General features: G+C 43.4%; 2 protein-coding genes across 14 annotated transcripts in view; both read right to left on the bottom strand.

The window, feature by feature from the left end:
- Positions 1 to 10,218, bottom strand: part of STRN (striatin) — a 139,753-nt gene extending 129,535 nt beyond the window's left edge. For 3 of the 5 annotated variants that reach the window (XM_033176045.1, XM_033176046.1, XM_033176043.1), the window contains exon 1: positions 9,823 to 10,218. In XM_033176045.1, coding sequence (XP_033031936.1) covers positions 9,823 to 10,056 — 234 coding nt within the window. In that variant the 5' untranslated portion in view covers positions 10,057 to 10,218. The remainder of the gene's footprint in view (positions 1 to 9,822) is intronic. The other 2 variants (XM_033176041.1, XM_033176042.1) reach the window with 2 other exon arrangements.
- A 15,707-nt stretch (positions 10,219 to 25,925) lies between these two features.
- HEATR5B (HEAT repeat containing 5B) overlaps positions 25,926 to 26,960 on the bottom strand; it is a 118,523-nt gene continuing 117,488 nt past the window's right edge. For 5 of the 9 annotated variants that reach the window (XM_033176028.1, XM_033176031.1, XM_033176029.1 and 2 more), the window contains one exon: positions 25,929 to 26,715. In XM_033176028.1, coding sequence (XP_033031919.1) covers positions 26,411 to 26,715 — 305 coding nt within the window. In that variant the 3' untranslated portion in view covers positions 25,929 to 26,410. Of the gene's footprint in view, positions 26,716 to 26,960 lie in introns of all 9 variants that reach the window. The other 4 variants (XR_004428394.1, XM_033176027.1, XM_033176033.1 and 1 more) reach the window with 1 other exon arrangement.

Here is a 26,960-nt window from a genome sequence, read left to right as displayed (position 1 = left end):
AAAAAAACGTAGATTTAGAAATAAAGTTCAGGACTAAATAGGTACATGTCTTGATAAAGAAGTGCTGACAATATTATTTCTCCCCAAAAAATTTGTAGGGCCATTCTTATTTGTCAGATTTTGAAAGTAAAATAAGAGAATTCAGTTTCCAGTTACGGTGCCCAACAGCAATTCTTCCACTGAACACAGCCAAAAATTCTGGACAAAATATTTTCACAATTTTCTTTTTTTTTTTTTTGAGACGGAGTCTTGCTCTGCCGCCCAGGCTGGAGTGCAGTGGCCGGGTCTCAGCTCACTGCAAGCTCCGCCTCCTGGGTTTACGCCATTCTCCTGCCTCAGCCTCCCAAGCAGCTGGGACTACAGGCGCCCGCCACGTCGCCCGGCTAGTTTTTTTTGTATTTTTTAGTAGAGACGGGGTTTCACCATGTTAGCCAGGATGGTCTCGATCTCCTGACCTCGTGATCCGCCCGTCTCGGCCTCCCAAAGTGCTGGGATTACAGGCTTGAGCCACCGCGCCCGGCCCACAATTTTCTTAAAAGCAACACAAAAATAGCAAGGAATTATCTGGCCAAAATAAAAGAGAAAATGGGAACCCAGTGAGGTAAGGGAACAAAAAGCCATTTTTGCCCTTAGGATATTGGACAATCAGAACAAACAGCCAGGACCCAAGGAGCAAAAATCAAACAGCCCAATCCTCCAGAGTGTACAGTCTAATAGGTGATATACCTCACATTTAGCTAGGACCCTAAAGGGCTTATGTCTTCAAAGCAAAGATGAAACAGAAGCATATTGGCCCTCAAATGTATTCACAACCAAAACTCACATCAGCTAGGTGGCCCAAACATCTAAAGTAATGCATTTACTTTAAAGTGATTCTGGGCCGGGCGCAGTGGCTCACATCTGTAATCCCAGCATTTTGGGAGGCAGAGGCGGGCAGATCACTTGAGGCCTGGCAAGACCAGCCTGGCAAACATGGCAAAACCTCGTCTCTACTAAAAATACAAAAATTAGACAGGTGTGGTGGTGCACACCTATAATTCCAACCACTCTGGAGGCTGAGGCATGAGAATCGCTTGAACCTGGAAGGCAGAGGTTGCAGTGAGCCAAGATCAAACCACTGCACTCCAGCCTGGGTGGCAGTAAGACTGTCTCAAAAAAACAAGAAAAATAAAGTGGTTCTAGACTGGTAATAACTCTAGACATCTACCAGAAGCAAATGCAAAAAAAAAAAAAAACCTTTCTGAAGAAGATACCTTTATCTGAGAGCTCAGATTAGTCTTGCAGTTTTTCTTTTTCTTCTTTTTGAGATGAAGTCTCTGTCACCCAGGCTGGATTGCAGGGGTGCAATCTCGGCTCACTGCAACCTCTGCCTCCTGGGTTCAGGTAATTCTCCTGCCTCAGCCTCCTAAGTAGCTGGGATTACAGGTACCCACCACCACCTCCAGCTAATTTTTATATTTTTAGTAGAGACAGGGTTTCACCACATTGGCCAAGCTGGTCTCGAACTCCGGACCTCAGGTGATCCGCCTGCCTCAGCCTCCCAAAGTGCTGGTATTACAGGCATGACCCACTGTGCCTGTCCAGTCTCACAGTTTTTCAAGGACAGTAGACAGCACACGAAGATAAACTAAGGATACAAGGGAACAAGTCGTCATGAGCAAGAACCAGCAGAAACAACAGACCACACAAAGGCACCTCTAAGACCTCAGATAAAAGAAGTGCAGAGACACTAAAAAATAACTACTTACTACATTTAAAGAATTAAAGATGACACTGAAAACATCTGCAGAGAACAGAACAATATTTTTTTAAGAAATGACTGAGCAGATTTGAAAAGAAACCAAAATGAACTTCAACAATAACCAAAACTAAAAATTCAGTGGATGGTTTTAAGAAATTAGACTCAACTGAAGAGAAAACTAATGGACTGGAAGATAAGTCATTTACAGACTGGAAAATAAGTCAGAATAAATTATCAAGAATAAAGCATGGAAAGATAAAAAGTCGGAAAATACAGCACAGATAATGGAGAAGCCATAAGATCATGAAATCAAAAACCCAAAAGGAGAAGAAAGTAAAATGCAATCAAGGACAAACCTAACAAGACAGCAAGTGAGAAATGTGCAGAACTAATGAGAAGTCAATCCACAAATTCAAGGAGTCTAATGAAGTCCCAAACAAAATAAAAAGAAATCTAGGCTGGGTGTAGTGGCTCACGCCTGTAATCCCAACACTTGGGAGGCTGAGGCGGGCAGATCACGAGGTCAGGAGACGACCATCCTGGCTGACACAGTGAAGCCCCATCTCTACTAAAAATACAAAAAATTAGCTGGGCGTGGTGGCGCACACCTGTAATCCCAGCTACTCAGAAGGCTGAGGCAGGAGAATCGCTTGAATCTGGGAGGTGGTGGTTGCAGTGAGCCGAGATCGTGCCACTGCACTACAGCCTGGGCAACACAGCTAGATTCCACCTTAAAAAAAAGAAATCTATACTGTGACACATCATAATGAAACTACAGAACACCAAAGACAGAGAAAATCTCAAATGTAACCAATAAAATAAGCTGGAAAGCAGTAAAACACAGTAACATCTTTATGTCTGTTATTTAAAAAAATAAATAAATAATCATCAGTGTGGCTCTGCTTACCTCAGAAGGTTGTACAGGTTAAATGATACAGTGTATCTAAAAGGGCTTTAAAGAAAACTGTAGGCTGGGCCCGGTGGCTCAAGCCTGTAATCCCAGCACTTTGGGAGGCCGAGACGGGCGGATCACGAGGTCAGGAGATCGAGACCATCCTAGCTAACACGGTGAAACCCCGTCTCTACTAAAAATACAAAAACTAGCCGGGCGAGGTGGCGGGCACCTGTAGTCCCAGCTACTCAGGAGGCTGAGGCAGGAGAATGGCGTAAACCCGGGAGGCGGAGCTTGCAGTGAGCTGAGATCTGGCCACTGCACTCCAGTCCAGGTGACAGAGCGAGACTCCGCCTCAAAAAAAAAAAAAAAAAAAGAAAACTGTAAAGAGTGCTGGCTGTGGGAGTACATATACTCAAATTGGAACAATACAGATGATTAGCCTGGCCCCTAGACAAAAAATATGAAAAAATAAAACTAAAGATATCTGGAGATGTAAGTGACAGCTTGTACAAAACCTATTTCATTCTTGGTCATTCAGCCTCTCTCTGAACCTCACTTTACCTAATTGACCTGATTATTTCCAAAGTTCATTCCAGCTCAAAGATTACTCTGTCAGTACATCTCAGTCAGAAGGAGGTGATTCAAATTATAATATTCTACTGCCTAAAAATAAAATGCTAGCTATCATCAGAAAGAACAATGGAAAAAGAAATTATATCCCAAATTCTATAAAAAGCCAACCATATATGGAATACTAATAGACGTGTTGAAATCACCAAACTTTTATAGATATGTAAAAACAGAAAAAACAACTAAAGCAGTGGTTCTCAACCCTTGCTGCATACTGGGGAACTCAAAATATACTAATGCTAGGGGTCCTCATTCCTAAGATTTTGATTTAATTGATCTGGGGTACAATCCAGGGCATTGGTATTTTTAAGTGTTCCCTCTGATTATTCTAATATTATATCTAAGGTTGAGAAACACTGAACTGAAGAGACATATAATAGGATATGTTTTAAAAGATTAAAGCTTCTATAACCTTTCTAAAATATAAAGATTATGAAATTATCAAGAATATGAATAGAATGAAAAACGAACCCGCTGACAAAATTATACCATACCACAATGGGGTTCGCCTCCTCCAAATGTAAAGAAAGTGGTTTAAAGAGCCAAATAAAGTGTAGGATTCATTTTATAATGTGGTTAGTAAATTTACACAATTTGTTACCCATGATGTAATGCAAAGTTAAGATAAACACATTCAGAAAAGTTTATATGAATTCCAAGGTAACAGATACCTACTAGGTTATTAAGGAAAGCAAATATTCTTGAAGTATATCCTCAATGTTGAGGCTGACACTGAAGGCAAGCATTCACTCCCATCAAATATCTTTTAGTCCCAGAACATTATACTGCATGGCCTCAGGATGGCACTTGTATGCTCTAGCCTCAGAAAAATTCATGACTGAAGATTATGCTTTTCTCTGGGGATGAGGAGATAACCGAGAGCAAAAGTTTAGCATCATGCATCTGCAACCATTTATTTATTAAGCACTTACTTTATGTTATGTACCATTCCTCTGCTAAGTACTTTAAATTATCTTAATTTAATTCTCACAAGGTAATTTGTTATTCTCATCTTACACATGAGGAAACTAAGGCTCTGAGAGATCAGAATCATGGCAAATATGTATTTTAGGCATAAAATACAATAGTAAGTTTTAAAGCAAGAATTTTAAGCCCAAGTCTCTGCCATACTGCCTTTTGTGATAATTATAAATAACAGTCACAATAGTAAAGACAAACTCATTTTAAGTATGTATGTTTTCCATTAAAAAGCTCAGTAAATCTTCTCAGCTGTCCCATGAGGCTGCTCATTCTCTCTATATACATATATTTTTGTTTGTTTGCTTGTTTGATTGATTTGTTTTGAGACAGGGCCTCACTCTGGCACCCAGGCTAGAGGGCAGAGGCGCGATCATAACGCACTGCAGCCTTGATCTCCAGGGCTCAAACAATCCTCGCACCTTAACCTCACAAGTAGCTGGGACCACAGACGCATGCCAATGCACCCACCTAATTTTCTGAATTTTTTGTAGAGATGGGGCTTCACCATGTTGCCCAGGCAGCACTTATTTTTTTTTTTTTCTGAGACAGGGTCTCCTTCTGTTGCCCAGGCTGGAGTGCAGTGGAGTGATCATGACTCACTGCAGCTTCAACCTCCCAGGCCCAAGCAATCCTCCCACCTCAGACTCCCAAGTAGCTGGGACTACAGGTGAACACCATCACACCCAGTTAATTTTAAAAAATTCTTTTTCTGGAGATGGGGTTTTGCCATGTTGCCCTGGCTGGTCTTGAACCCCTAGGCTCAAGTGATCCTCCTGCCTCAGCCTCCCAAAGTACTGGGATTACAGGTTTTGAGCCACTGCGCCTGGCCCTCTAAATACTGTTGAGTCATCTTTGACTCCCCTTTTTCTCAAACCCCACATTCTATCCTTTAGCACATCTTGTTGGCTCTACCTTCAAAAATGTATTCAGAATCCTGTATTTTGAATATGTATCAAAATACATATTCACATATATTATCACTACCACTTTAGTTCATCTTCTGCCTGGATTTATTAAAGTAGCCTCCTAACTAGTCCCCCTGCTGCTTCTACTTATTTTCCCTCCAAGTCTATTCTGAATCCTTACAAGGGGTCCCTTTTAAAGATGGTTTCACTCTTTTGCTTAAAACATTCCGATGGCTGCTCATCTTGCTGAGGTATAAAGCCAAAGTCCTTACAATGGGCAAGACCCTGTCTGACACAACTTCTTCCATTACTACCTGTTTGACATGACTTCTTCCATTCTCTTCCTCTACTCTAGCCACTTTTACCTCCTTGATACTCCTTAAATATTCCAAGCATGCTCCCTTCCCCCAGCTGTTCCTTCTGTCTAGAAAGCTCTCTCCTCACCTTAGATATCACCTTTAAAGGTCTTAGCTCGAATGGCATCTTATCAGTGAATCCTTTCTTCCCCATTCCACCCTCTGAAACCCTCATATTTTCCTTCCCAACATTCTATGTATTTATTTATCACTGTCTGTCTGCCTCAACAATTTAAGCCTCATAAGGGCAAGATCTGTATTTTTGTTATTGTATCTCCAGTGTCTAGAACAAGGCCTGGCATGAAGTAGACGCTTGAAAAATATGTGGGGAGTGAAAATGCAAATTATTAATGCCAAAACCCAGAAAATACAAATTATTAATGCCAAAACTCCAGCATACAGCCTCCACACTACATGCCCTAAGCTACTCAATCTTGCCACCTTTTCCATACAACTCTAACACTTCCAGGTAAATATCAGGGCCTCTCCTATATCACACACCACACACATATCAAAATCTGGAGCCAACATTGTTTATTTTTTATTTACATGCCTGCTTTCTCATAAGTCAGAGATCTTCAAATACTGAGCCTTAGGTTCTCATGACCTCATAAAGTTATTTCCTCTTGCTACTATTCTCCCCATTCATTGCTAGCTCTTCTCTCCTTCACCTATTTTTTTTTTTTTTTTTTTTTGAGATGGAGTCTTACTCTGTCGCCAGGCTGGAGTGCAGTGGCACGATCTCGGCTCACTGCAACCTCCACCTCCCAGGTTCAAGTGATTCTCCTGCCTCAGCCTCCAGCACACACCACCACACTCAGCTAATTTTTGTATTTTTAGTAGAGACAAGGTTTCACCATGTTGGCCAGGATGGTCTCGATCTCTTGACCTCGTGATTCGCCTGCCTTGGCCTCCCAAAGTGCTGGGATTACAGGTGTGAGCCACCACGCCCGGCCTCTCCTTCACTATTCTAAAGAAATTAGCCTTCTCCCCAAATGATAAACACTCTGATTCTTCTACAAGTTATATCATACTAATAACTAGACTGCATGTTTCTTCGAGGTCATCTAGCACAACACCTCACGTACAGAAATTTTTCTCAAATATTATTAGTATTCCTTCTCCAATTCCTTTCACAAATGTAAAGCTCACTAATAATCTTAATCATTCTTTTTTCCCCCCATGAACTGATGCCTAATCTCAACTGGATGTGAGGAGGGGAGCATTACCAAAAATAAAAGAATTTATCAACTAAAATGGGCAAGAGTGAAATAAATGACAAATAAATAGGTTTTTTGGTAAAACGTGGCTGTTTCCTTACTCCTAAGATCTGAAGGAGGGAGGAAGCAGTAAAGGCAGGCCAGGTAGATGAGAGCTGGGATTGCCTTTCACAACTCTTCCCTGGCAACCTGAAAGAGCAGGACTGACAGGTTCTTGAAGGGGCCAATTTGACTTAATCGTAAAGGTATTTGTGTTGACTCTGGTGTTAATGGCTTAGGAAGAGATTTAAAAATTAAAAGGAAGACACCAACTGATTCGTACTTCATCACAATGCATTCAACTATTTTACTTCCTATTGTGTCTCTAAGAAAATTCCAGTAGCAAAAGAAAAATGAAGAAGATTCAAAGTAATGACGGTAAAGAAGTAATTTTTTTTCCAATTACACTAATAAGGGGGGACAAAGACCAGAGATTACTGCAAACTCTTCCCCTCAAAATACATCATACTCATTCTGTTAGGAAAATGATACATTTTTAAAGTTTCTCTGTGGAAGATTAATTTAATTTGAGCACAAAACAAAAGATACTCTTAAAAAAGTAGTGTCCTTGGAGGGCACAGTGGCTCACGCCTGTAATACCAGCACTTTGGGAGGCTGAGGCAGGCAGATTACTGAGGTCAGTAGTTCAAGACCAACCTGGCTAACATTGTGAAACTCCGTCTCTATAAAAACACAAAAATTAGCCAGGCATGGTGGCACATGCCTGTGATCCCAGCTACTTGGGAGGCTGAGACAGAAGAATTGCTTAAACCTAGGAGGCGGAGGTTGCAGTGAGCCAAGACTGTGCCACTGCACACCAGCCTGGGCAACAGAGTGAGACCCTCTCTCCAATAAAAGGAAAAGAAAAAAAAAACAGGAGTCTCTTTAATATGATAAGCACCCATGGGAAAGCTATCTTAAATTCATAAACATTTGCCACAAACAATTGTTTGTGGATGTGTGCATAAAAACTGAAGATCAACTACAGCTGCTGGTAAATTGAAAAGTGAGTAGGGGGGGAGGATGGGTTGGAATTCTCCAACTTCTACAGGTAGAAAAGTAAGCATTGTTTTCTGGTGTGGTTTTGTTTTTGTTTTTATTTTTGCTTTTACCAAATTAGTGTGACTTATCTTTCATTCCCAAAACTGGAAAAGAAATTAAATTTTAAGTAGCTAATACAAAAATCATTCCCCACAAGCGCACAACATTAAACTTTGCCTTTAACATTTCCTTGAAGCCTGAAATCCACACCTTTCTAGAAGGTACTGCTAATAAAGATCAATCTGTAAGTATTCCAATTTGTTGGAAAGTACATAGACAAGGTCAAAGAAGACTTGCAAATATCAGATAGACTAGATCGACTAAATACTACAGCAACGTAACAGTAGGGATGAAAAAGTTGCCAAATAATATAAACATATAACTACAGACTTACAAAGAATCATAGGAACTACCGGCCACTCCCTAACTTCATTAAACTGCTCATTTGTCATCTCTCAGAGGCCTACCCTGACCACCCCATCTAAAATAGCTGCCCCTATCACACTCTATTCCTGAACTCTGACTTATTTCTTCCTTACAGCAGTTGCCACTGTAAGCCATTATATTCTACAGGCGCATTTGCTCGACTGTTTGCCTCTCCACTAAAACATAAACTCCATGAGGGCAGAAGCTTAGTCGGTTTTTTAAAATCACAGGGCCTAGACACAGAGCTGGCACTCAATACACAGGTGCTGAATAAATAAATGATAAAACTGAAACCCAGAGAGGTTAAAGGATTTCCTCAAGGTCACAGAGGCAGCAACAAACACAGCCCTTTACTATAACCTTGTCTACTACAGACCTGTGTGTTCGCTCTTTCCATAGCCACTTCCACTACACCACAGAGCCTGTTCCAGCACATGATTCTATTTAACAGATTTCTCCTCTTCTTTTTTTTTTAAGTGCCAAAGAAAATACATGTTACCAAAAAAAGTGACACACTGGGTAGCATTTTAAACTCAAGTGTTTCGCCAACTAAAACTATAGTCAAATTTCATAAGTATACAGGCTTAGCCCGTAAAACAGAAAGGCACAACTATTCATAGTTCTTTAAGTTCCTTTTGAAATTGGTGCGTATGTCCTGGAAGTTTTAAGAAGAACCACTGAAAACCTATTCACCAATTCTGAATGGCCTGTAAAGTATCAGCCTCACTTTCATTCTTTTCAGAGCCCACAATATCTCCTCCCTGGATATACTTTATCTTGCAGATTATGCAAGGCAATGTAACTAACTTCAAAGCCCCTTTAGTTCCTTTTAAACGACAAGAAAATCTCCCAAAACACTGAACATAAAATTAACCCGTGGGAAGTTTCAGATTCTGAGAACAGGAACCATCTCTTAACCATTCTCTCTGACTGCAATCATGTAGGTCCTTCGTTCAAAATGCATTAATTGGAAATACCTAAAAGAAACGTGGGAAGGGGCCGGGGGATCGGAAGAAAGTGGGGAAGAGACATTTACATATATAAAAAAGGGAGCTGATATATGAATAACACTTTTGCCCAACGTCAACTTCTCGTCTCGAGTCAAGGCCTCACTGACACAACTTCTGTTGTCTTCTTGATCACTTTCCTTGAAGAAGAGAGGGGCCAAAGCCGGCACGTTCTGCGGAGACTGTCTCTAGACCTAGGATGGGGCACACCAGGACAGCGGACGATCCGCTCCGCGTCTCTCAAAACTACTGCCAGCCCAATTAGTAAACGGAGAGGGCAGCCCTGAGATGCAGGATGGCCAGAGAGTTGAAATGAGCCTGGGAGTTAAAGAGTGGGATGGTGCGGACGAACAGGCGTGGGGAGGGTAAACAACGCACCAGGAGCGAGAGTGAGAACAGGGTCGAGATGGGGTCAGTGAAAGGCAAAAGGCGAAGAGAAGGAGACTGGGCTCCGGGTGGGATGGGCGGCAGCAAAGGGGGAGGGGACGCGAATAGGCTGGGGGAGGGGGAGAAGGGTCCGGGGCGGGGCGGAAGGGAGCAAAGAGGCGGGATGAAGACGGCCAGGCCGGGAGGGTCTTTACCTGCAGCTCCGCCCGCTCCACCTCCCACTGGGCTCTCTCCACCTCGAAGCGGGCCCACTCGTGCTGCAGGAAGTGCAGGATCCCCGGGAGACTGTACTGGGCTCGGGCCGCCCCCGCCGCAGCCGCCCCGTCGCCGGCCGCGGCAGCCTCCGCCAGAGGCCCGAGACCCTTGGCACCGCCGGCGCCCGGGTGGTTGTTGCTGAAGAAAACGCCGGGACCCGCCTGCTCGTCCATGGCGGCTGCAGATACCCGGGAAGCTGCCCCGGCGCCCAGCAGCGGAGGCAACAGCGGCGGCAAGCAGCGCCTCCTCCTCCCTCCGCCGCTCCCGCCCACACCCCAGTCAGCAGGGAGCAGCCGCCTGGGCGCGGGGGCCGGCCGAGCCCGTGACGGGCCGGGAAATGGGTCAACTGCGGCGCGCTGGCGGCCCGGGGCTTGCCGGGAAATGTAGTCGCGGGGCGGAGCGCGGGCGAGCGCGGCCCGGGCGGCCTGTAGGGCTGCGCCTCAGCTTGGGCGTGGCCTCGGGCCCGCCCCGCCCCGGCTCGCCGCGGAGGGGGCCGGCTGGGCAAGGAGCGCGGATTTCCTCTGGGGCCAGCTGGGCGCGGGCTGGCAGCTCTCCAGCCTTCCTCGCACGCGGAAGTTCGCGGGCGGCGCTCCCTGTTGCATTCACACACACACACACACGGAAGTTATCACGCTAAGATACCAGCCCGAGCTGCACATCTTTTAAGGCTTCCTGGCCGTTCTATGAAGAAACAGGCTCAAAGCGAGCTACCCGGTGCGGGCGCTGGACGGGGGTTCTCCCTCCAGCTGCCCTGCGTGCTCTCGCTTGGGCTCAGTCTTCGGAGTTTCTCTCACCCTAGACCCTCCTCCATTCTGCCAATCTGCGGGTCGCTGTCGCTCCTGCCTTTCTTTTCTGACTGGAGGGGCTCAAACCTGTTGCCTGACCAGTTTTCATTTCTAAGGAACGCCGATCACCTCTCTAAGACAACGCCGCAGCTTTCTACTGCTGCTTCCAAATTGTGATTTGTTGACAGTCCATCTGAAAAAACGGCTCTGTTGAAGTTTCTTTCCCTTTGCAGTCCTCCTGCAGTAAATCCTGTAAAAGTTTTAGCATCCAATAACAGATACTCTGTTTTTTCTGTCTCATTTTTCCTATCTTACTCCCGCTCATTTTTACTCCACTTAATTGAACAAATATTTTGATTATCAGTTATCTCCCGCGCTGGGAATATGAAGATAAATGACGTCGTTTCTGTAATCAGAGATTGGCATATAATCAAATATCACAAGGCCTTAGTAGCTACACCCCCTTGAAAAAGCAAGTTCCCTTTCTGCACCCTAGCGCGGTCTTAGATATCCTGGCTCCGCTCCTTTTTCACTTGTCCTGTTCCCAGTTTCACGATTCACCTGCCAACTGGCAACAGCATCCGCCTACCAAAGGTACACCAAAGTCCTTTCCTTTTAAGTGATTCCCTGTAAATATTTTCCTTCTCCGAAGTCTGATAACATGTCACTATAAATTCACACTACAACAGTGGCAGAAAGGAAGGCCCCTGAAAACAATTTAAGAAATGCAAATGAAATTAAGCACTTATTTTGTCACCCTAACAAGTTACCGAATTCTTACGTTTTGTAGGACGTACTTCTGGGCTATCAGACTTGATGGCCATGAAAAAATGTAAAGATCTAGGCTGCTGAGTGACATGTCAGGGAAAGACATCCTGTCCCTGTCCTCTGTCCCCTCCCCGCTTTCGCATGGCTACTTGCGGAAAGGACAGGAAACACATTGTGTATGCTCTGGTTGCAAATAAAGATGGAGAACTCTCTTCTCTCGGTTAATGTTTCTGCTTTGTGAATTCCTTCTTTATTATCATCAAAGATTGATCCAGGCCTGGCCAAATTCCCTGTGCCATAACTTATTTTGGCTGTCGGTGTCCTTTGAGATACAGCCCAGTCTTCTCATTTATAGCTCAAGGAACTAAATTCCAAAAAATTGAAACTTGTCAACAATGAGGCCTTGAATGAGACGACCTATCCGAAAATTCCTTTAAGTCAATTCATAGCAGACCACAAAATGTAATTAAATTTATAGATAATCTGGACTACCACACATATACAAAAACTATTTTAATTCATAGTTCAGCTTTATTACTCACAATACCTCTTTTTGCTTTACGAGAACTCATTTACATTTTGGCCGGGCGCCATGATTCACGCCTGTAATCCCAGCACTTTGGGAGGCCGAGGCGGTAGATCACTGGAGCCCAGGAGTTGTGGGCAGGAGGCAGGAGAATAGGGTCTGGAGGCAGGGAACATAAAGTAGATTCACGCTGACTTCCTAGAACTGAATCAAATGGAAACACTTCAGCTATAACAGGAAATATACTCTCCATTTACATAGGGCGCACACCAAGTAAATGTCGTTGTAACTTTACTTCATCCTCTTTATTTACACAGGGCGTACACCAAGTAACCAATGGAAACCTCTAGAGGGTATTCAAACCCCAGAAAATTCTGTAACGGGACTCTTGAGCCCCTATGCTCGGGCCTGCCCCCACCCTGTGGAGCCTACTTTCATTTTCAACAAATCTCTGTTTTTGTTGCTTCATTCTTTCCTTGCTTTGTTTGTACGTTTTTTCCAATTCTTTGTTCAATATTTCAACAACCTGGACACCCTCCACCGGTAACAGTTGGAGACCGGCCTGGCCAACACAGCAAAACCCGTCTCTACTAAGAATACAAAAATTAGCCTGGTGTGGTGGCACATGCCTGTAGTCCCAGCTACTTGGGAGGCTGAGGTATGATAATTGCTTGAACCCGAGAGGCGGAAGTTGCCCTGAGCCGAGATCATGACACTGCACTCCAGCCTACGCAATACGGAGAGACTGATTAAAAAAAAAACACTATAGGAGTATGACTACCATACTTTTTGTTGTTTTTTTTTGTTTGTTTTTTTGAGACGGAGTCTCACTCTGTCGCCCAGACTAGAGTGCAGTGGCGCGATCTCGGCTCACTGCAAGCTCCGCCTCCCGGGTTCACGCCATTGGGCCTCAGCCTCCTGAGTAGCTGGGACTACAGGCGCCCGCCACCACGCCTGGTTAATTTTTTTGTATTTTAGTGGAGATGGGGTTTCACCGTGTTAGCCAGGATGGTCTCGATCTCCTGACCTCGTGATCCGCCCGTCTCGGCCTCCCAAAGTGCTAGGATTACAGGCGTGAGCCACCGCGCCCGGCCGAATACCGTACTTTTAATTGGGCCCGGCGCGGTGGCTCATGCCTATAATTCTAGCACTTTGGAAGGCTGAAGCGGGTGGATTGCCTTAGCTCAGGAGTTCAAGATCAGCCTGGGCAACACTGCGAAACCCCGTCTCTACTAAAATGCAAAAAAAAATTAGCCGGGCGTGGCTAACTAAAAAAAAAATTATAGCTTGTGCCTATAATCCCAGCTCAATTCACTCATTGTTTAATATGGGAATAATAGGCACCTAATAAAGTTGCTGTAAAGTTAAATGACAGAAAAAAAGTAAATCCCCTCTCATAGTGCCTACTATACGGTATGTTAGTTCACAAGAGTATCTGAAACAAAATATGTGAAGGAAACAGTCCCTGTTAAATTCTAGGGGCTCAGTAATTGTTCTCTCCTTTCCCCTATTCAGAACTTTAAATTAGTTAAAATAATCTTTAAAAAACAAAAACAGGGCGGGTGCGGTGACTTATGCCTGTAATCCCAGCACTTCGGGAGGCCGTGATTTGTGGGCGAATCACGAGGTCAGGAGTACGAGACCAGGCTGGCCAACAAGGTGAAAATCCGTGTCTACTAAAAATACAAAAAATTAGCTGGGCGTAGTGGCGGGCGCCTGTAATCCCGGCTACTTGGGAGGCTGAGGCAGGAGAATCACTTGAACCCGGGAGGAGGAGGTTGCAGTGAACCAAGATCCTGCCACTGCACTCCAAACTGGGCAACAGAGGGAGACTCCGCCTTAAAAAAAAAAAGAAAAAAAAAAAAAAAAACGGGCCAGATGGCGGTGGCTCACGCCTTTGATCCCAGCACTTAGGGAGGCAGAGGTGGGTGGATTACCTGAGGTCAGGAGTTTGAGACCAGCCTGGCCAACATGGTGAAACCCCATCTCTACCAAAAATACACAAAAATTAGCCGGCCATGGTGGTGTGCGCCTGTAGTCCCAGTCACTGAGGAGGCTGAAGGAGGTGAATCTCTTGGAACCCGGAGGCGGAGGTTGCGGTGAGCCAAGATCGTGTCATTGCACTCCAGCCTGGGCAACAACAGCCAAACACCGTTTCCAAAAAAAAAAAAAAGGAAACAAAAACACCCCCCCCCAAAAAAACTAACGCCTATGCCTAATCATTAAGCTTCAGATCTCAACGTGTTGTGATCATTTTATAATTAATAAAGCTAAAATGACAGAAAATAAGGGTTCCTTTCCCAGTACACAGAGCAATTGTCAAAATATTGATTTCATATATCACTACAATGAGTTTATGGTGAAAATTGTGAAATGTTGAAAGGTTGTTTAGATAATAGGAGTGTTTATTTTATTTTATTTTTATTTTTTGAGATGGAGTCTCGCTTTGTCACCAAGCTGGAGTGCAGTGGCACGATCTCGGCTCACTGCAACCTCCACCTCCCGGGTTCAAGTGATTCTCCTGCCTCTGCCTCCCAAGTAGCTGGGATTACAGGCATGCGCCACCACGCCCAGCTAATTTTTTGTATTTTTAGTAGAGACGGAGTTTCACCATGTTGACCAGGATGGTTTCAATCTCTTGACTTCACGATCCTCCCACCTCGGCCTCCCAAAGTGCTGGGATTACAGGTGTGAGCCACTGCGCACGTCCAGCCCTTTTTTTTTTTTTTAAGACAGTCTCGCTCTGTCACCAGGCTGGAGTGCAGTGGCGCGATCTCGGCTCACTGCGATCTCCGCCTCCCGGGTTCAAGCAATTCTCCTGCCTCAGCCTCCCCAGTAGCTGGGACTACAGGTGCACACCACCACGCCCAGCTAATTTTTTGTATTTTAGTAGAGACAGGGTTTCACCATGTTGGCCAGGATGGTCTCCATCTCCTGACCTCGTGATCTGCCTGCCTCGGCCTCCCAAATTGCCCAGATTACAGGTGTGAGCCACCTTGTCCTGCCAAGTGTTTACGATTTTTCAGTTTATATGTGTATGCTTTGTGGGATGAGGATTATAGATCTATAAAATGACAAATAATTCACCTGCTCTTCTGAAAAATGTGTCAGACCAGGCGCAGTGGCTCTCACCTGTAATCTCAGCACTTTGGGGGGTAGAGGCAGGCGTATCACTTGAGGTCAGGAGTTCAAGACCAGCCTCGCTGACATGGTGAAACCCTGTTCTCTACTAAAAATATAAAAATTAGCTTGGCCTAGTGGTGGGTGCCTGTAATCCCAGGTACTCTGGAGGCTGAGGCAGGAGAATCACTCGAACCTGGGAGGCAAGATTACAGTGAGCTGAGATCTCACAACTGCACTCCAGCCTGGTGACAAGGCAAAAGTCCTTCTCAATAAGTAAGCAAATGAATGAATGAATAAATAAATAAATAAAATTGGTCATTAAAATGAATGGTTCTTTTTTTTGAGATGGACAAAAATTTCATATAAATCCAATCACTTAATATGTATTTTTTTGTGACTGGCTTCCTACTGTAATGTTTTCTGTTTGTTTGCTTGTATTTGAGATGGAGTCTTACTCTGTCGCCCAGGCTGGAGTGCAATGGCACCATCTCAGCTCACTGCAACCTCTGCTTAATGGATTTAAGCGATTCTCCTGCCTCAGCCTCTCGAGTAGCTAGGACTACAGGTGCACCGCCACGCCCGGCTAATTTTCATATTTCTCACGGAGACAGGGTTTTGCCATGTTGGCCAAGTTGGTCTTGAACTCCTGTGCTCAAATGATCTGCCCACCTAGGCCTCCCAAAGTGCTGGGATTACAGGTGTGAGCCACCATGCCCAGTCTATTTTTCTAAAACTGTTCAAAATGACCAGTTATTTGGGGCTCTGACTCTAACTGCTCAAAGAAAGATCTTTAAGTTGAACTTGATGGCTCTTTCACAATTATGGCCAAAAAAAAAAAAAAAAGGACTGCTTAATTGACAGGAGAAAGGCCTCCTCAAGGATTAAGAGAACTTTAGGGAATTGGCCGGGTGCGGTGGCTCACGCCTGTAATCCCAGCACTTTGGGAGGCCGAGGTGGGCGGATCACGAGGTCAGAAGATCAAGACCATCCTGGCTAACATAGTGAAACCCCGTCTCTACTAAAAATGCAAAAAATTAGCCGGGCGTGGGGGCAGGCGCCTGTAGTCCCAGCTGCTCAGGAGGCTAAGGCAGGAGAATGGCATGAACCTGGGAGGCAGAGCCTGCAGTGAGCCGAGATCGTGCCACTGCACTCCAGCCTGGGCGACTGAGCATGACTCCATATCAAAAAAAAAAAAAAAAAGAACTTTAGGGAATAGAAATATGCAATAACCCATTGTTTATCCACCTCTTCTACCACCTGCTCACTCCCTAATCTCTCCCACCTCTCCTTTCTGCCTACTGTGCTTCAGGGGTCCAGTCTCTGTTTCAACCTTTCTCAGATTCCAGCCAAACTTATTCCCTCAACTTGAAGTCTGGTAATGGCTGGGTTGGGGAAACAGCCAATAATAAGTTAGAAATGAAGGAACTGTAGCATCTAAAATTTCTCTTGGAGTCCAAGAATTAAATCTATATTCAGTCTTGTGATAGGATGAGAAATTAGCTTCTATCAGTTGTTATCATTATTGTTACTATTATTTTCTTTTGTAATAGTATGACTGAAGTTAGGGAGTTGCCTAATTTTAATTTCTAAATTGATGTTTCATTTTGTTAAATTTAATAAGTTTAATGAAATAAAACTTAATTTAATGTTAAAGTTAATTTTGTAGTGACTCATATTTAGAGAAATAGATACTTCAAATCTAAAATTAGGATTACTTTGACAAATCTAAATAACACACGGGAGACTGAAATAATAATACAGCTCTGAAGCTGTAGCAAGACTTCTCTTGGAATATTAATGGTGATCAACTTCAGTTTCTATTTCTCTAAGCAAAGGTAAACTGGTTTTTGAAGACATTCTTTTCCTTTCTCCCCATCAATCCCAAGCCTTCCTTCCCTACTCCTTTTCTCTTTCAAAATTTCCAATGAATGTAAGCTCTGTTCAACAGATTGTTTTCTTTTAGTAACTAAGGTGTCCTCATTTCTAAGCCAGAAACTCAATTTCGAACAATTAACGTCTACTTCATTACATAAAAATAACTGTGTGTGTATGTGTGGTGTATAGAAAAAGAACATTTTTTATGAGCTTGCTATTCCTGTCAACTCTGCAGCTGAGATGCACTCATTTCCAGGTATAGCCACTTTCTCAGCAGACAACACTCAATTTTCATTTAGGCTTGAATTGCTCGGAACAGCACTGCCTTCCCAAGCTCCCACCTGGTAGTGCTTAGACATAAATTAAGTTGATCCTCAAAAAAATTCAAATGTGGTACAATATTTTTTACAAATATGATGGGCAAGGGGGAGGTGGAACGAAATCTGGCACTGGGCAAGAAAAACAAGAGAAATGAATGAAGTTGAAGAAATTCAATACATTTTGTTACGTTTTGAACACTGTTTTCCTTAGATTTTCTAAAACAGGATTTAACCTATTTCGCTTGTGCTATATCTCTCTCCCTCTACTCTCCAGGCCCTCAATATGCTACTGTTGTTCAATATGTGTTAATTATAGTACTTGCAGTTGTTCTCTGTAATGGAAAATTCTATCATTATCTATGTTATCTTCTTTCCCAGATTTCCCCTCAGCTGCAGGACATGAAGTAACAAGAGTGGGAGTGGTTGGAACCAGCTTATATACACTTTCACATGAACTCTAATACGTAACATTACTCCTGATAAACTGATTGTATTCAAGCTTAGGGAGCCGATACATAAAAATTCATTGTAGTGGAAAAAGATAAATTAAATAACATGGTTTTTAGTATATGGCAATAACCAAATTAATGCTGCAACTTTTAAAAATAAGAATGTAGCCAGATTAAAATGCTAAAGGAAGAGTATAAATAAGCTAGAAGATGAGGGTGGGATGGGGAGCATTTTTGGCAAAATTCAAATACCCCGAGTGAGAAAAGTACACGGTATATTTGATATGTTGAAAGAACTCCAATATGGCCAACACATAAAGAGCAACATGAAAGTAATAACGATTACTGTTTTTTTTTTGTTGTTGTTTGTTTGTTTTGAGAGTGAGTCTTGCTGTGTCACCCAAGCTGGAGTTTGGTGGCACAATCTTGATTCACTGCAACCTCTGTCTCTTGGGTTCATTTTCTTTTTTTATTTTTTATTTTTGAGACGGAGTCTTGCTCTGTCACCCAGGCTGGAGTGCAGTGGCCGGATCTCGGCTCACTGCAAGCTCCGCCTCCCGGGTTTACGCCATTCTCCTGCCTCAGCCTCCCGAGTAGCTAGGACTACAGGCGCCCGCCACCTCACCTGGCTAGTTTTTTTTTTTTTGTATTTTTTTAGTAGAGACGGGGGTTTCACTGTGTTAGCCAGCATGGTCTCGATCTCCTGACCTCGTGATCCGCCCGTCTCGGCCTCCCAAAGTGCTGGGATTACAGGCTTGAGCCACCGCGCCCGGCCTGTCTCTTGGGTTCAAGTGATCCTCCTAATTCAGCCTCCCGAGTAGCTGCGATTACATGCATGCACCACCATACCCAGCTAATTTTGTATTTTTAGTAGAGACGGGGTTTCTCCAGGTTGGTCAGGCTGGTCTCGAACTCCCAACCTCAGGTGATCTGCCCGTCTCAGCCTCCCAAAATGCTGGGATTACAGGAGTGAGCCACCGCACCTGGCCACAAAGTTCTATTTTTTAAAACACAAATGCAATATAATAATAATAATTATTATTATTATTTGAGATGGAGTCTTGCCTGTCACCCAGGCTGGAGTACAGTGGCACGATCTCGGCTCACTGCAAGCTCCACCTCCCAGGTTCACACCATTCTCCTGCCTCAGCCTCCCTAGTAGCTGGGACTAGAGGTGTCCACCACCACGCCCAGCTAATTTTTTTTTGTATTTTTAGTAAAGATGGGGTTTCACTGTGTTAGCCAGATGGTCTTGATCTCCTGACCTCGTGATCCACCTGCCTCGGCCTTCTATTTTTTTTTTTTTTTTTTGAGACGGAGTCTTTCTCTGCCACCCAGGCTGGAGTGCAGTGGCCGGATCTCAGCTCACTGCAACCTCTGCCTCCCGGGTTTACGCCATTCTCCTGCCTCAGCCTCCCGAGTAGCTGGGACTACAGGCACCCGCCTCGTCGCCCGGCTAGTTTTTTGTATTTTTAAGTAGAGACAGGGTTTCACCGTATTAGCCAGGATGGTCTCGATCTCCCGACCTCGTGATCCGCCCGTCTCAGCCTCCCAAAGTGCTGGGATTACAGGCTTGAGCCACCGCGCCCGGCTCGGCCTTCTAAAGTGCTGAGATTATAGGCGTGAGCCACTGTGCCCGGCCCCAAATGCAACATTATTTATAAAAATATAAAAACTGGACCCAGCCCAATGGCTCATTCCTGTAATTCCAGCACTCTAGGAGGCCAAGGCAGGAGGATCACTTGAGCCCAGGAGTTTGAAACCAGCCTAGACAACATGCCAAGACCCTGACTCTACTAAAAACACAAAAATTAGCCAGGTATGGTGGCATGCCCCTGTCATCTCTGCTACTTGGGAGGCTGAGGCAGGAGGATCACTTAAGCCTGGGAAGTTGAGGCTGCAGTGAGCCATCATCATGGCACTGTACTCCCACCTGGGCAACAAAACAAGACCCTGTGTCAAAAAAGGAAGAAAAAAATATATATATGTAATATATACACACTTTATATATATATACTTTTTATATATACACACTTTGTATATACGTGTGTGTGTGTATATATATATATATATACTGGAAATATGGAAGTATAGTTTCCAGTTTGTATATACATACATAAACTGGAAGTAAATTACCTAAGATTAGGGTAATGACTAAGTCAATAATGGTACATCCATTATTAAGTAGTCATCAAAAAATGATTACTACTGGCAGTGGCTCACACCTGTAATTGCAGCACTTTGGAAGGCCAAGGTGGGCGGATTACTTGAAGTCAGGAGTTTGAGACCAGTCCAGCCAACATGGCAAAACCCTGTCTCTATTAAAATACAAAAATTAGCTGGGCATGGTGGCACATGCCTGTAGTCCCAGATACTTGGGAGGTGAAGGTTGTGGTGAGCCGAGATCGCACCACTGCAATCCAGCCTGAGCGACAGGGCAAGACTTTGTCTCAAAAAAACAAAACAAAAGAAAACAAAACTTAGCTCAGTATAATTTTTCTAAATTATGATTAAGGGACTGGGATCTGTGTCTGATGCCTGTAATCCCAGAACTTTGGAAGGCCGAAGCAAACGGATTGTTTGAGTTCAGGAGTTTGAGACCCGCCTGTGCAACATGCGAAACCCTGTCTCTACAAAAAACAAACAAAAAAAAATACAAAAAAATTTAGCCAGGCATGGTAGCATGTGCCTGTAGTCCCAGCTACTTGTGAGGCTGAGGCAGGCTGGGCGCTGTAGCTCACGCCTGTAATCCCAGCACTTTGGGAAGCTGAGGTGTGAGGATCACAGGAGCCCAGGAAGCTGAGGCTCAGTGAGCTGTGACCATGCCACTGCACTCCAGGCTGGGCGATGGAGTGAGACCCCGTTTCAAAAAAATATAACAAATAAAAAATTAATTAATTAAGATGTGAAATTCTTAATAAAATTCTGTGAAACCCATAATACTTTCATAAGCTTTTAGATATGAGAGAACTAGAAATGAGTTTGTAATTATTAAATCAGGTATAAAAAATAATCCATCTAATGGAAAGCACTGAGGCAAGAAATTTATTTATAGTTCTACTCTAGCCATGTCTGACATTAACCTAAAAATTCCAACTGAGATTTAAGAATTCTAACATCGAAAATAAACCAGAGGAAAAAAAGAAAATGTAGGGATAATAATTTGTATAATTAAATGTCTTCAATATTGGGATAATTATATCCATCATTCAACATTGTTTAAATTGAAATAAATGAAATAAATAATGGGTATGAAGTGTCTAGTACAGTGCTTGGAACATAACAGAAATGGTCATTCTTACTGACAATACCAATCTGTAATATTTTAACTTCTATATCTGGATTCTGTTTAGTGGGTTTTTTGTTGTTGCTGTTTTGAGTCAGGGTCCCTTTCTGTCACCCAGACTGGAGTGCAGTAGTGTGATGATAGCTCACTGTAAACTTGAACTCTCCTGTGTCAGTCTCCCAAGCTCTTGCTATGTTCCACAGGCTGGTCTCCAAGTCCTGGCCTCAAGCAATCCTCCCATCTCAGCCTTCCAAAGAGCTGGGATTACAGGTATCAGCCACCATGCCCAGCCTTGTTTGCTGTGTTTTACACTGTCATACTGTGATAGTAGTTCTACACACATGTAAAGACTACTTGTCAGACTAAATAATGTTATGTACCAATATTAAAGGATTGGCCAAAGATTCGCTTGATAAAAATAAGCAGGACAAATATTCAGCTATATGTACTTTTTTTTTTTTAATGTGTAAAAGATCAGAGAGAGGATATCTACTAAATTCTGTCATAAAACTGAAGCCCCAAAGGGTTAGATTGTCTAAACTTCTATTCCTAGTTGATGACAGAACCTATTTAAAACAGGGATACTTGACCTCATCAGGGCTGAGTTTTCTCTAATTAAGAATTCAGGCCTGGGTATGGTGGCTCATGCCTGTCATCTCAGCACTTTGGGAGGCCGAGGCCGGCAGATCACCTGAAGTCAGGAGTTCGAGGTCAGCCTGGCCAACATGGCGAAACCCCATCTCTACTAAAAATACAAAAATTAGCCAGGCATTGTGGCGGGCGCCTGTAATCCCAGCTACTTGGGTGGCTGAGGCAGGAGAATCGCTCGAACCCAAGAGACGGAGGTTGCAGTGAGCTGAGATCAAGCCACGGCACTCCAGCCTGGGTGACAGAGTGAGACTCTGTCTCCAAAAAAAAAAAAAAAAAACCAGTGGCTCATGCCTGTAATCCCACCACTTTGGGAAGCTGAGGAGGGAGGATCGCTGGAGCCCAGGAGTTTGTGACTCTAGTGAACTACGATGACAACACTGCAATCTAGCCCTTATGACAGAGCAAGACCCTGTCTCAAAAAATAATATTAATTATTCAAATGTATAATATTGATTAATAAGAACTTAGAAAGCAAACAGAGGATACTTTATTTCTTCAACTATGAAAACTGCTCAGATTATGCTTCAGAAAGAATTACTGGCTATAATGATGCTTCTCCTTTTAGCTTCATGATACTGGATGTTCATAATCAAATAAGATCGTTTAGGTTGAGAAAAATCTCATGGGTTGGGCAGAAAAACAAATTAATAAATATTAATCTTCAAACAGATCTTCCCTTTACAGATATGATCACAGAAAACTAGAAGTTGTCAGTGACTTAGAAGGGTCTAGGGAAGACCAGGTATGGGGACTCATGCCTGTAATCCCAGCACTTTGGGAGGCCGAGGCGGGTGGATCACCTGAGTTCAGGAGTTCGAGACCAGCCTGACCAACATGGAGAAACCCCGTCTCTACTAAAAACACAAAATTACCCGGTCACAGTGGCACATGCCTGTAGTCCCAGCTACTCGGGATCCTGAGGCAGGAGAATCGCTTGAACCTGGAAGGCAGAGGTTGAGGTGAGCTGAGATCGTGCCATTGCACTCCAGCCTGGGCAACAAGAGTGAAACTCCTCCTCAAAAAAAAAAAAAAAAAAAAAGGGTCTAGAGAAAGCATAAAGATGTACTGACAGAGAGAGGAAGAGAGACAGGGAGGGAGAGGATCATTGCTAATGCATGATGCAGTCTACCCTAAAGTGGGAAATGATGGGAGAAGCCAAGAACAGCAAAAAATAGCCAAGGCAGAAATAAACATACTTTATAAATAGATGAGGGAAAAGGGGTTACGTGTGTACATGCATGTGTGCAAAAAAATAAGGAGATTAGAAACAGTCTGGTGGTTTCTTAGAAAGTTAAACATGAGTCAGAAAGTCCATATTTAAGAAAAAAAAAAAAAGGAAAAAGTTAGATTTATTTGAACCAGCAATTTCACTCCTAGGTATACTCAAATGATATTAAAACATATGTCCACCCCAAAACTTGTATATAATTGCTCATAGCATCATTATTCCTAACAGGCAAGAAAAAGGTGGAAAAATCCACATGTCCTTCAACCGATGAACAGATTCACAAAATGTGGTATATATACAACGGAATATTATTCAGCCATAAAAAGGAATGAAGTACAGATTCATGCTACAACATGGATGAACCTTCAAAAACATTACAGTGGGCCAGGCGTGGTGGCTCACGCCTGTATTCCCAGCACTTTGGGAGGCCGAGGCAGGTGGATTGCCTGAGCTCAGGAGTTCGGGACCAGCCTGACCAACCCGGTGAAACAAAAAATTAGCCAGGCACAGTGGCGTGCGCCTGTAATCCCAGCTACTGGGGAGGCTGAGGTAGGAGAATCGCTGGAACCCAGGAGGCGGAGGTTGCAGTGAGCCGAGATTGTGTCACCGCACTCCAGCCTGGGTGACAGAGTGAGGCTCCATCTCAAAAACAAACAAACAAACAAACATTACAGTGGGTTTGTGGCTCATGCCTGTAATACCAGAACTTTGGAAGGCTAAGGCAGATGGATCACTTGAGCTCAGGAGTTTGAGACAAGCCTGGGCAACATGGTGAAACCCTGCCTCTAACAAAAATATACAAAATTAGCAGGGCGCCAGGTTCGGTGGCTCACGCCTGTAATCCCAGCACTTTGGGAGGCTGAGGCGGGCGGATCACGAGGTCAGGAGATCGAGACCATCCTGGCTAACACGGTGAAACCCCGTCTCTACTAAAAATACAAAATATCAGCCGGGAGTGGTGGTGGGCGCCTATAGTCCCAGCTACTCAGGAGGCTGAGGCAGGAGAATGGCATGAACCCGGGAGGTGGAGCTTGCAGTGAGCCGAGATCGCACCACTATACTTCAGCCTGGGTGACAGAGCGAGACTCCATCTCAAAAAAAAAAAAAAAAAAATGTAGCAGGGCATGGTGGTGTGCATCTGTAATCCCAGCTACTCAGGAGGCTGAGGTGGGAGGATTGCTTGAGCCCAGGAGGTAGAGGTTGCAGTGAGCTGAGGTTGCACCACTGCACTCCAGCCTGGGCAACAGAGCAAGATCCCATCTCAAAAACAAGCAAACAAACAGAAAACATTACAGTAAGAAGCCAGTCACAAAAAAACCACATATTAAGTGGTTCCATTTATATGAAATGTCCATGAGAGGAAAATCGAAAACAGAAAGCAGATTAGTGGTAGCCAAAGTTGGGGAGAAATGGGGAGATTGTAGGAGGATAAAGGATACAAGGTTTCTTTTTGGGGTGATGTTCACAATTGATTGTGGTGATGGTGGCACCACTAAAAACCATTGAACTGTACACTTCACTGGGGTACGGTGGCATGATCACAGCTTATTGCAGCCTCAAACTCCTGGCCTCAAGCAATTCTCCTGTCTCAGCCTCCTGAGTAGCTGGGACTACAGGAGTGCCTCACCGCGTCTGGCTAATTTTCTTTTTGTTTAACATAGAGATGAGGTCTTGCTGTGTTGCCCAGGCTGCTCTCAAACTCCTGGCCTCAGCCTCCCAAAGTGTTGGGATTACAAGTGTGAGCCACCATGCCCAAACTGAATTGAACTGTATGGTATGTGAACTGGATCTCCATGAAGTTGTTACCAAAAACAAAAACCAAGGAGAATAATTTTGGCAATGCAAACCTGAAATGAAAAAACAACCAGGGACAAGTGTGGTGGCTCATGCCTGTAATCCCAGCACTTTGGCAGGCTAAGGTGGGAGGACTGTTCAAGCCTGGGAGACTGAGGCTGCAGTGAGCCGTGGTCATGTGCCACTGCACTCCAGCCTGGGCAACAGTGAGACCTGCTTCAAAACAAACAAACACACACACACACACACACAAACAAAAAAGGAAAAGAATCTGGGCGCGGTGGCTCATGCCTATAATCCCAGCACTTTGGGAGGCCAAGGTGGGCAGATCACCTGAGGTCAGGAGTTCAAGACCAGCCTGACAAACACGTGAAGCCCCGTCTCTACTAAAAATACAAAAAATTAGCCAGGCGTGGTGGCGGGTGCCTGTAATCTCAGCTACTCAGAAGGCTGAGGCAGGAGAATCGCTTGAACCCAGGAGGCGGAGGTTGCAGTGAGCCAAGATCGCGCCACTGCACTCCAGCCTGGGCACGACAGAGCGAGACTCCGTCTAAAAAAAAAAAGAAAAAAAAAGAAAAAAAAAACCACCCAAAAGTCAGTGAGAAAACAGGCAAGACAAAGTACCTATCTGAGGTATCTAAAAGGCTGAGTGGAGTTCAAGTGTAGTGAGCTATGATTGCATTCCAGTCTGGGCAACAGTGTAAGACTCTGTCTCTAAAAGAAAAAAGAAAAGAAAGGAAAAGGGAAAAGAAGAGAAAATGTTCAGAAAAGTGACTTTGCTTTTGATCATACTTGTTCAGTCTGTTACACTATGTGGTGTAAAACCTGGTGTTTAAAATTTGCTAAATGCTCTGGCAAACATTCATTTTGTGAATTATCTATTTTGTATGGTAAAATGTCCACTACATGAGAGAATGGCATCACAGTAATTATGCCCAATTCAGTTTTGTATCCCCTGCAGCACTTAGCTTGATGCTTTATACACAGTAGGCATTCAATAAATATTTGATGAAGGGAACTAACCATCATAGCCAGAACTTGAGGTTCTGTAATTACAAAACATAACTGAAACCAAATTTTAGCCATTAAAAAAGCAGAATATTACATTTAAAACATTTTAGTGAACCTTTAAATGAGAATTTTAATTCTGCTAACAACTAAAATATACATAGCATAATTTAGTAATTTGATATGAAAGCTAAAAGATCCATCAGAAAGGTAAGGACATTTTGGGAAATGCTTAGAAAATGCTGTGATTTTATTCTTAGTATATACAACACAAAACAGACAATTTCCATTATTTTGGTTACTTCAAAATTTAAAATCTGCTTGTTTTTCAAATCGCTTTTTTTCATGACAGATGCTGAGTTCTGACTCATTTTTTTCCCTGACAATATCAATAGGCTGCCCGACTACATGACACAATTATGTTTTTAGCATTTAAATTTAAGACTATGGCTCAGTGTTTGAAAAATAAATAAATTAACAAAAGAGAAACATTATTAAGAGGAAAAAGAAAACATATTCACCACAGGATAAAAAAAAAATCACTCCTTAAAAATCAATAAGTGGTGTTAGCATTATTTCACTTAGTCTACTTGGAAGCACTATAATACCAAAACACAAATACAACAGAACCCACAGATCGCCTGGAATGATACAGAGGCCATCACTATTTAGGTGCTAGGTGACAATATAAATACAAATAAATGAAAGTACAAATTAAAAAAAACTTGTTTTTAGCTTAATTGTTGGTGCAGAATGTATGGCGGGGGCTGGCTGTCTGGCAGCCGCTTTAGCTTTGCTTGCTTGGCTTGCTCGAACGGCAGTTTCTAGACGCACTTTCAACTCAGGAGCAGCTCCCATTACTGTCTTGAAAGCATGTGGATACAGAGGTCCAATATGCATTAAATTCTGGAGTGCAAACTCATGAAGATCTTTGGAAGCTGAAGTTGCTGAGCCAAAAGAATTTTCATCCAGCAGATAAGATATCAAAGTGGGAACTAAAAGAGCAAGTAGCTGGACTCCTGTAAATAATAAAGTATGAAAAAAGATCACAAACATAAAGATTATAATAAACTTTAAAAACTAGGCAATTGCCATGGAAGATTGAACTATAATAAAATATAAGTAAACATGCACAGCCTACTTTAGACCTCAATAACTCGTAATTAATATGAAATATTTACTAAATGTCCAAGCTGGAAACCAGGTTTGTTAATTATATTTTACATTTACATTAATTTGCTTTACTTAAATAAAAAATGGGCCA

The sequence above is a fragment of the Trachypithecus francoisi genome, unplaced genomic scaffold (genome assembly GCF_009764315.1).
Source record: "Trachypithecus francoisi isolate TF-2019V2 unplaced genomic scaffold, Tfra_2.0 Lachesis_group17, whole genome shotgun sequence".
NCBI classification, from domain to species: Eukaryota; Metazoa; Chordata; class Mammalia; order Primates; family Cercopithecidae; genus Trachypithecus; species Trachypithecus francoisi.
Note: the sequence above shows the minus strand (reverse complement) of the source record. Positions and strands in the feature narration are given on the sequence as shown.